The sequence below is a fragment of the Mytilus trossulus genome, chromosome 3 (genome assembly GCF_036588685.1).
Source record: "Mytilus trossulus isolate FHL-02 chromosome 3, PNRI_Mtr1.1.1.hap1, whole genome shotgun sequence".
Lineage (NCBI taxonomy): Eukaryota > Metazoa > Mollusca > Bivalvia > Mytilida > Mytilidae > Mytilus > Mytilus trossulus.
The window spans coordinates 56,482,692-56,494,263 of NC_086375.1; the positions used below are offsets into that span (position 1 = coordinate 56,482,692).

Genomic DNA, 11,572 nt, shown 5'->3' on the forward strand with positions numbered 1-11,572 from the left:
CAGCAAAATAAGATCTACAAATAAGTCAGCATGATCAAAATTGTTAGAGGACCCCTTAAGGAGTTATTGCCCTTTATAGTCAATATTGAACAACTTGTAAATACAGTAACAGGTGAGCGACACAGGCTCTTGAGAGCCTCTAGTTTTTACATTTTATTTACAGTTTATTTTATGATGTATTTAAATGAGTAGTTATTGTTGCAAACTCCATTAGAATATTTTAATTGAGATTAGTTTTGGAATAAGGGAAAGGGGGATGGGATTAAAAAATTGGGTTCAATTTTTCTCATTTGAAATTTCATAAAAAAAAAGAAAATTTCTTCAAACATTATTTTGAGAGGATTAATATTGAACAGCATAGTGAATTGCTCTAAGAGAAAACAAAAATTTTAAGTTCATTAGAACACATTCATTCTGTGTCAGAAACCTATGCTGTGTCAACTATTTAATCACAATCCAAATTTAGAGCTGAATCCAGCTTGAATGTTGTGTCCATACTTGCCCCAACCGTTCAGGGTTCAACCTCTGCGGTCGTATAAAGCTACGCCCTGCGAAGCATCTGGTTTTTAATTGGAGTTATCTTTCTTTGTCCAGAATCAACTTAAATCTTTGTTATAATATATAATGTATATTCACTTTTTACTACCAACTGATAAATTAAAATAATCTTTGTCATTCAGTGATAACAAGCAGTTTTTTACATCTTAATATTTTATGATGTATTTAAATGAGTAGTTATTGTTGCAAACTCCATTAGAAATTTTAATTGAGATTAGTTTTGGAATAAGGGAAAGGGGGATGTGATTAAAAAAATTGGGTTCAATTTTCTCATTTGAAATTTCATAAATAAAAAGAAAATTTCTTCAAACATTTTTTTGAGAGGATTAATATTCAACAGCATAGTCAATTGCTGTAAGAGAAAACCAAAATTTTAAGTTCATTAGAACACATTCATTCTGTGTCAGAAACCTATGCTGTGTCAACTATTTAATCACAATCTAAATTAAGAGCTGAATCCAGCTTGAATGTTGTGTCCATACTTGCCCCAACCATTCAGGGTTCAACCTCTGCGGTCGTATAAAGCTACGCCCTGCAGAGCATTGGTTTCCATGTGTATAGATAGAGTAATTGTAAGCAGCAAGAATGTTCAGTAAAGTAACATGTACAAACACATCACAATCACCTAAGCACAATTTTGTCATGAACTGTCTGCTTCCTTTGTTTAATTCCCATATACCAAGGTGAGCGACACAGGCTCTTTAGAACCTCTAGTTTAACATGTTTCAATAATATGTTATCCAGGGGGGAGATGAGAATGATTAGTTCCTACAGAAGAGGATAAAGAAATTGAAAAAAAGAAGAGAAAAACATATTTTTTGTACATTACATATGAGTTTTATTTTACAGATAGAAGAATTGGCAACTTTGGTACAACTGACAGAGAAACTGCCTGGATGTAATAGAGATCAGATGTTATGTAACTTAATAAGAGGATATGGTAGGTACAATAAAACTAGGGTCAATACTTAGTAAAGGGGGGAATATGTCAATATAGTTTATAGTTTACATAAACTATATACAAGCAAAAAAACACCAAGATATTTATTATGTGTGGATGAAAAAGGAAAAAAAACTTTGATTTTATCCACAGAAGCTTATCAGAGGCAGCATATATCTTTTTAACTGAAAAAAGGTAAACATTGTCCCGTAGAATAAACATGCTCAAAGCTTAGTAAATCTGGATAGGTCTATTTTATTTCATAGCTTTAAAGTCATAAGAAACCTCAAATTAAAAAAAATAATGCATGTTTTTTTATAACTCAATGGATAGTTTTCATTATAAAACTTATGTACATCTACTTTTTTCTGAAGAAAATTCTTTAATTTGTTCATATTTAGAAGAAGTTTACTTTATTTTAATTGCTTCCAGGAAACGATTCCACGATGTATTTTCCAAATGCAAAGTGACCTCAGTGTTACTAATGTCTTAAAAATCCGGTGCTTGCAGTACGCATGGATGTCCTTATAATAAACTATTATGTGATTGTACATGTTAAACACGTGCTCAGAAACCATGCTTTTTGGTTGATTGTTGACAAATGTGACATCATTTAACTTTGGTTTCAAAACACAAACTTTAATTACCAGCCATATTTTCACCACAACACTGACAGCTTGAAAAAAAATAGACGATTATTTCGAAGTTATGTGAAAAAAATGATAAAATCTTGCACAGAAGACTTAAGTTTATGATGTTTGTATGCATTGGTTCAAGAATTGGAATAACATTATTTTTCTCCGGTCAGAATACACAGAAAGATACCTATTTATACCTCTGACAGAAGTACTGTTTTCAGTTTGAATATAGTATGTACTCAAACTTCAATAAAGGCAGTGCTTGAAGGATTATATACTGTGGATAGATTGTTATTGCTTCGTCACCGATTTTGTGTATCACTTGGTTGACTATGGTCTGCAAATTTTCAAACAATATTATGAGGACCATAAGTGTCAGCTTTTCACAGCTACTGGTAGTTTATTGGTTTATTTCATATTTATTAAACATTTAAAGCCCAAATATCCCTAATAAAGGTTTACTTTGTATTCTTTTTATTGTTGAGTTGCTAATTTTATAGTCATTCCTTTGTGAAGAATTATAATAATTTTAAATGTAAAATAAGATTTGTATTTTTTACAGTTCAGACTAGGGATTTTTCATCTGCAAAAGATGTGTTGAAAATGTATGCTGAAGAGGAAGTCAAACCCTCCCCAGAGACAATCAATTATCTGAATAAACAACTGACAGCAAATGGAATGGAAAAAGTTCAAGATCTACAGGTATATATATCTGAAGTTTAAACACTCAATAAAAATTCAATAAAAATATCTCAGAAGCACCACATATATAATAGTGACATTATCTGTTGTTGTTTGATTTTTAAAATAGAGCATATATGTTGAGAAAATTAATCTTAATTGTGATGTCCTGTTTTATTTGATAATGATACTGTTTTGTTTAGAATAAATAAAAAAATCATTATCACAGTGAATTTGGGGTATTTTATATGAGAAACATTGAATAAAGTCATCAAAAAGAGGGAATAATAACTTATTCTAGACACCAAAGTACTTTTTATGACCCACCTAGGGACATTATATTTTTTCATGGTCTGTTTGTCCGTTCGTTCATCCATTCATCTGTCTGTCCCACTTCAGCTTAAAATTTTTGATCAAGGTAATTTTTGATAAAGTTGTAGTCCAATCAACTTGAAGCTTAGTACACATGTTCCTTATGATTTATTGATTGTTGGTTGCTTATCGTCCAGTGGCAAATTGTTCATGCATGGTCAGGATGATGTTCCCAATGATAAGAAATTTCTAAATTTCTAAAATATGCCAAATTAGAGTTTTTACCTATATTTAAAGGTCAACAGAACATAGAAAATGTTAAAGGGAGTGTGGCATTCATGTACTATGGAGACACTTTATATAAAAAAAAATACAGTAAAAGCTCACAATTAGATGGTCAAAATATTCTCATCTCTACATTATTACAAAATGATTTTAACCTTTATTGCCATTATATACTTTTTTCAAAACACAACATTTTACTATTTTTCAGGCAAAAGAAATAAGTTCTATTCCAGATAGTGAACAAATAGAACAAGTAGAACAAATAGACAGTTCATCAAATTCTGAAAGCTCATCAAGTTCTGAAAGCTCATCAAGTTCTGACAGCTCTGATTCTGACGAGGAACCTAGTAAAAGTAGCTGACCTGGTTGACCTTTAGGATATTTATTATTTTGTTTGTTTGTGATATTCAACATGCAAGTTATGATGATGATTTATTGACAGTGACATTCTGGAGATATTTCATCTGAAGTGTGACAGAAGAAAAACATTTACCAAGATTATAGACGATTTACTTACTAGTATCATACTTAGTGGTTGAAGTCCATTTGTTACAACTATGTGACTGAGGACTGATTCTTACAAGTCCTGTGCTATTTATAACTATCATCATTAGCCACCATGTAAGAATTGATAGATACAAACAGAAGGGCTCTTTCTTGATGTCTATCAGCTTAATATTGTGGCCTAATTATCATCAACTATTCATTATATCATTGTAGACATGACTATAGACGTTATTTGAAAAGTTGCGAATGAATATTGTTTATCATTGTTACATATATTGTAGTAATCCACTGAACATGTTAATGGCAATAGAACTGAGGACTTATTTTTAATCATGTTTGACAGAAAATGGCTTTTTGTAATTACCAATTGCTGCTTTATCCAGCCTTCAAATGTATCATAGTCATAATATATAGAGAACATTGTACATTGTTCTATGATCTTATTTTGCATACACTGATATTTTGTTAAAAGTAGTAATTTGTACTTGTAAAAACTTAAATCTATCAACTGCTATTATATCACTTGGTGTCTGTTTATCTAAACATATACATTGTAATTTGAGAACAGCTGTATGCTTCTTTTTGAATTTTAAACAATTACAACACCAGTCCTTGTCAACCCTGGAATGCCATTTTTTATTATAGATGATTGGTTAAATTAAAAGGTTCCTCTTCATATTCAGTAAACAAATTAAATACCAATTCTGTCAGAAATTGTGTAAATCCAGTTCAGTTCTTAGTGAAACATGCCTACCAAGAAAAGGTATTGAAACATGGAATTTTGTGTTAAAATGTTTGTTTTACATTACTGTTTCAATTGTCTTAAAATAAATAAAATTAAAACATTGTAACTACTTTACCAATTATGTTAGTGTGGAATTAGACAAACAAGACTGTAACTACCATGATATGCTAACATTTAAATGATACCAGATAGTTTAAGAAATGTGTAATCAAACTATTAAAGATTTTGTTTTGGTTAAGTGACTTCATGTTCTTTCCAGAACATGATCATAATAAACACAAGAAATAATAGAATAAAATTCTTTTCAAAACTGGTTTATAATGGAAATTATTGTAAATGGAATCAAGTTCACTTCTTGTTTGTTATTGATGTTAGTATGAATTTGTTTATAATGTAAATGTGTTTAATTACAAATTGCAGATTCATTTTTTAAATAATTTTTATGAATGAATATATGTGTTGTTTTATCTGTTGAAGCCTTTGAAATATAGTAAATAAGTGCTGCATGCAGTTTTCCAAATACCCTAACATGTCCTCTGCACTGATGAAATATCTAGCTAGCACATTTTTGATAATCTTCTGATATTGGTTCAGGTTATCTGACTCATTTTCACTTTTGTCACATATCCTTTTTTCGTATCTAGTAAAAGTTATGCATGATGAATCTTCTTATTATTACTGAGTCTTGAAACATCCATCTTTTAAAAACTTGTTATATCCTCCAATATTGAAATATGCTTTTGAGTGCATAAAAGAAAAAAAAGTTATGTGGTTATAAAATGTATGCAAAGATTTTGCCTGTCAATCAGACATGACTGTCGAGGAGCCTATACATTCAGGTAGTAATCATACTTGTCATGACTGTATTGAATGTTGTTGACAGTGAATCTATAATTGTACTTTCCATCAGTATTGCTAATAGTTTCAGTTATTGACTTTGGTTAACTATGAGGAATGTCTTTTTTACACTACAAGTTGGATAAGAGGACTTCTGTGACGTGTCTCTATTCTTGTATCACTACCTGAAGTTATTTATAAAGTAAGTTTATCTGGAACTGGAAATTAGTTGCTCAACTGATAAGTGTTGAGTAGTCCTGTGTTGATAACATTGCTGACAGACTGGTATGAATATTGTATCATCTTCCTTTGGCTAGTGATAAATGTTGACTAGTACGATGTTGATGACATTACTTGTGGAATATTATAGTACAATGTAGTAACTAGTAAGTGTTTAATGACTAAGTTTATATGATTACAGTTGGACAGTTATGATTACTGTTTCTTTTTCGGTTGTTTATTATCACCATGTTGATGTCATTGCTACTGGACTTAGGATGATCGTATCATCTTCTCTTGGCTATTTGTAAGTGTTTATCAGCTGCTAGTAGACTCAATACCACATTCTCATACCAAGTCATGTGACTGATAACTATCTGGCCATACCATTGATTTTGATATGGACTGATGGTACCACGACCACATAACAGAGTAATATATTTTTATTTGCCTGATATCAGTAAGTGTTTATTATTATGATGTTGATACCATTGCTGGTGGACTTTACTGACTTTTTATAGCCAGAGACATATATGCACATATGTGTATATATGTCTCTGTTATAGCCTTTTTGAATGTTTATAAGTAGAGGGAAGTTACCAATGCTGTTAAGATACAATATTCCTGTAGTTCGAGTTTACTTTCGCCATTAATTGAAGATATTTCGACACTTCTTCAAGTTAACTGTTATTGTTATTTAATTTTGTCGTTCTGCCAGTAAACTCATCATAGATACCAGGATTGAAGTTTGGTATTTGTGCCAGAGATTGGTAACACTGAGGTCACTTTGCATTTGGAAAATACATCGTGGAATCGCTTCCTGGAAGCAATTAGAATAAAGTAAACTTCTTCTAAATATGATGAACAAATTAAAGAGTTTTCTTCAGAAAAAAGTAGATGTACATAGGTTTTATAATGAAAACTATCCATTGAGTTATAAAAAAAACACCATATGCATTATTTTTTATAAATTGAGGTGATAATATAGTATTTGTGCCAGACGCGCATTTCGGTTACGAAAGACTTGTCATTGACTCTCAAATCCAAAACAAATTTAGAAAGTCCAGATAAAGAATGAAGTTGAGCATTGAGGACCAAAAAATACTAAAAGTTTTGTCAAATACACTTAAGGTTGTCTGAGGTAGAAAAGCCATAGTATTTTAGAAAAATCAGTTAATTTATAATTATTAACATGTCAATGATAATTATATCCACACATATGTGATGACTATTGGTGATTATATGAACTTGTCTGGGGGGGGGGGGGGGGGGGGTCACATGTCGACTTGAGGATTCACATGCTGACCTGTCAGATGATTATTTGGAGTTGAGGATTCACATGTTGACCTGTCAGATGATTATTTGGAGTTGAGGATTCACATGTTGATCTGTCAGATGATAGGAGTTGAGGATTCACATGTTGACATGTCAGATGATAATTTGGAGTTGAGGATTCACATGTTGATCTGTCAGATGATAATTTGGAGTTGAGGATTCACATGTTGTCCTGTCAGATGATTATTTGGAGTTGAGGATTCACATGTTGACCTGTCATGATAATTTGGAGTTGAGGATTCACATGTTGACCTGTCAGATGATAATTTGGATTTGAGGATTCACATGTTGACCTGTCAGATGATAATTTGGAGTTGAGGATCCACATGTTGTCCTGTCAGATGATTATTTGGAGTTGAGGATTCACATGTTGACCTGTCATATGATAATTTGGAGTTGAGGATTCACATGTTGACCTGTCAGATGATAATTTGGAGTTGAGGATTCACATGTTGTCCTGTCAGATGATTATTTGGAGTTGAGGATTCACATGTTGACCTGCCAGATGATAATTTGGAGTTGAGGATTCACATGTTGATCTGTCAGATGATTATTTGGAGTTGAGGATTCACATGTTGATCTGTCAGATGATAGGAGTTGAGGATTCACATGTTGATCTGTCAGATGATAATTTGGAGTTGAGGATTCACATGTTGATCTGTCAGATGATAATTTGGAGTTGAGAATTCACATGTTGACCTGTCAGATGATTATTTGGAGTTGAGGATTCACATGTTGACCTGTCAGATGATAATTTGGAGTTGAGGATTCACATGTTGACCTGTCAGATGATAATTTGGAGTTGAGGATTCACATGTTGACCTGTCAGATGATAATTTGGAGTTGAGGATTCACATGTTGACCTGTCAGATGATAATTTGGAGTTGAGGATTCACATGTTGTCCTGTCAGATGATTATTTGGAGTTGAGGATTCACATGTTGACCTGTCAGATGATAATTTGGAGTTGAGGATTCACATGTTGACCTGTCAGATGATAATTTGGAGTTGAGGATTCACATGTTGTCCTGTCAGATGATTATTTGGAGTTGAGGATTCACATGTTGATCTGTCAGATGATTATTTGGAGTTGAGGATTCACATGTTGACCTGTCAGATGATAATTTGGAGTTGAGGATTCACATGTTGACCTGTCAGAAGATAATTTAGAGTTGAGGATTCAGATGTTGACCTGTCAGATGATTATTTGGAGTTGAGGATTCACATGTTGATCTGTCAGATGATAATTTGGAGTTGAGGATTCACATGTTGATCTGTCAGATGATTATTTGGAGTTGAGGATTCACTTGTTGACCTGTCAGATGATTATTTGGAGTTGAGGATTCACTTGTTGACCTGTCAGATGATAATTTGGAGTTGAGGATTCACATCTTGATCTGTCAGATGATTATTTGGAGTTGAGGATTCACATCTTGACCTGTCAGATGATAATTTGGAGTTGAGGATTCACATGTTGACCTGTCAGATGATAGGAGTTGAGGATTCACATCTTGACCTGTCAGATGATAATTTGGAGTTGAGGATTCACATGTTGACCTGTCAGATGATTATTTAGAGTTGAAGATTCACATGTTGACCTGTCAGATGATAATTTGGAGATGAGGATTCACATGTTGACCTGTCAGATGATTATTTGGAGTTGAGGATTCACATGTTGACCTGTCAGATAATAGAGGTTGAGGATTCACATGTTGACCTGTCAGATGATAGTTTGGAGTTGAGGATTCACATGTTGACCTGTCAGATGATAATTTGGAGTTGAGGATACACATGTTGACCTGTCAGATGATTATTTGGAGTTGAGGATTCACATGTTGATCTGTCAGATGATTATTTGGAGTTGAGGTTTCACATGTTGACCTGTCAGATGATTATTTGGAGTTTAGGATTCACTTGTTGACCTGTCAGATGATAATTTGGAGTTGAGGATTCACATGTTGACCTGTCAGATGATAATTTGGAGTTGAGGATTCACATGTTGACCTGTCAGATGATTATTTGGAGTTGATGATTCACATGTTGACCTGTCAGATGATTATTTGGAGTTGAGGATTCACATGTTGACCTGTCAGATGATAATTTGGAGTTGAGGATTCACATCTTGATCTGTCAGATGATTATTTGGAGTTGAGGATTCACATCTTGACCTGTCAGATGATAATTTGGAGTTGAGGATTCACATGTTGACCTGTCAGATGATAGGAGTTGAGGATTCACATGTTGACCTGTCAGATGATTATTTGGAGTTGAGGATTCACATCTTGACCTGTCAGATGATAATTTGGAGTTGAGGATTCACATCTTGATCTGTCAGATGATTATTTGGAGTTGAGGATTCACATCTTGACCTGTCAGATGATAATTTGGAGTTGAGGATTCACATGTTGACCTGTCAGATGATAGGAGTTGAGGATTCACATCTTGACCTGTCAGATGATAATTTGGAGTTGAGGATTCACATGTTGACCTGCCAGATGATAATTTGGAGTTGAGGATTCACATGTTAACCTGTCAGATGATTACTAGTATTTGGAATTGATGATTGTTATGTTGATCTGTCATGTCGGTGTCTGGATAACATATCATATGTAAACTTTTTTTACTTATTACTTTGGTACACAGCCGCGCACTGCGTCTACTCAAGACTCAAGATGCATTGATCCTGGACATGCATATGTGTTTCCATAATTATCTTACAAGACAGCAATTAAACAGAATATAGAACTCTGATTTTGTTCAACCTCATGAAGTATAACAAAATCCGAATTATATATACAGTTAACTCTCGTTTTCTCGAACTCGGTTGACTCGAAATTTCGGGAGAGTCGAAATTTTCACGTGGTACCGAACTTTGTTTCATATAAATGTATGTATTTCGACTCCTGATGAGTCTAAATTAAAGGAGTCGAAATTTCGGTTGAGTCGAACTAAATTTAAAGTCCCAAGGTTAACAAAACCATTCAAAATTCATTATTTATCTCGAACTAATACAAATATGTCAAAACATGACCTCCGGAATTTAAATGGATTGAAGAGTTACTCTGGCAATGTTTATTTCCTTTAGCTTTACCAAGCTAGGCAAGAGTTGCGTCCCTTCATCTGTCAAACTTCCGGTTTTCGTTTGAGTCGAACTACGTGTATCTCGAAATAATTCTCTGGTCCGACTGACTTCGAGATAACGAGAGTCGACTGTATATTGATTAGATTGACAAGACAGGCATGTCAGTATATGTATCTAACGTTACTAATATGTATATTTATCTATAGAGTCAGTATAGCTATCTATAGAGTCTGTATCATTTTAAGGTTGGTAGGGGAAGACGGTAATCATGTGTAACATAAATATTGACAATCAAGGATACAGAAAAGTGCCGTTATTTGTCCTTCTTTTAAAATAAAATAAACGTAAGTTAAGAGTGTCATTAATGTCAACTTTAAAGGATCGCCATAAACTATTGGTTAGGGTCAATTCTTTAAAGAGAAATAAGGATTTTTAATATATGTATTTTTGATCCTCCAGACAGGCTAGCATTAATTAATTGACGTGGCATTGCCCTTTACACATAATTCCTTGGTTTGTTTTAGAATGAGTTTTATATATTTTATTAATAAACTCAGGTTTACCAGGTTTGAAATTTTATATTTACAACAGACGCGTGTTTTGCTACAAAAGACTGACATCAGTGACCCTCGAATAGAAAAATAAAAAAAATGTTAAAAAGGCCAAATAAAGAACGCAGTTGAAGAGGATTAAGGACCAAAAACCCAAAAAGTTTTCCCAAATACAGCTAAGGTAATCTATACCTGAGGTAGAAAAGCCTTAGTATTTAAATTTTGTTAACGGTTAATTCATAATTATGAACAGATGAATGATAACTCAAGTCAACACTGAATAACTGACTACAGGGCTGGTATACCCTCGTGGAAACTGCACCAGCAGTGGCATCGACCCAGTGGTTGTAAATAAACTCGTCATAGATGAACGTCTTTTTATAGGAAAATTTGTAAGATTTCGTTTGTTCTTTAAATCTAGATTAATACTCATATCGTTTGAAAAACTTCTGCTTTCCACTGTATACGTATAAATTACACGATCGTCATCAGATTTTCCTGTTGAAGTTTAGGTTATTCATTATTATTTTTTTAGAAAATTATTTAATTTACATGTAATAGAATTGTATTCAAGTCAAATTTAACTTTAGTGTGTTTTTTTTTTATCAAATTTACAAATGATGACATATCACTGCTTTAACTGTAAATATCAATCAAATTTCCCTTCCTTAAAACTACGTCATCTATTATAAACTTCGGCTTCTAACTTGCCTAATATTTTAAAACTTACACAATATAGCTACCTTTGAACATGAGAGTGTTAACCGAACAATGTCTTAAAAGAAATTTTATGTAAATTGTGTAAATGAATCCATAAAAAAAGTATCAAATGCAAATATTTTACTTTTTCTTTGTTACAATACTATACAGGCACATAAATGAA

At 32.8% G+C, this 11,572-nt stretch overlaps 1 protein-coding gene across 1 annotated transcript in view; it reads left to right on the forward strand.

The window, feature by feature from the left end:
* LOC134711919 (uncharacterized) overlaps positions 1 to 5,117 on the forward strand; it is a 46,898-nt gene extending 41,781 nt beyond the window's left edge. The window contains exons 27-29 of the mRNA XM_063572909.1: positions 1,408 to 1,498; positions 2,699 to 2,838; positions 3,623 to 5,117. Coding sequence (XP_063428979.1) covers positions 1,408 to 1,498; positions 2,699 to 2,838; positions 3,623 to 3,775 — 384 coding nt within the window. The 3' untranslated portion in view covers positions 3,776 to 5,117. The remainder of the gene's footprint in view (positions 1 to 1,407; positions 1,499 to 2,698; positions 2,839 to 3,622) is intronic.
* The last annotated feature ends 6,455 nt before the right edge of the window (positions 5,118 to 11,572 follow it).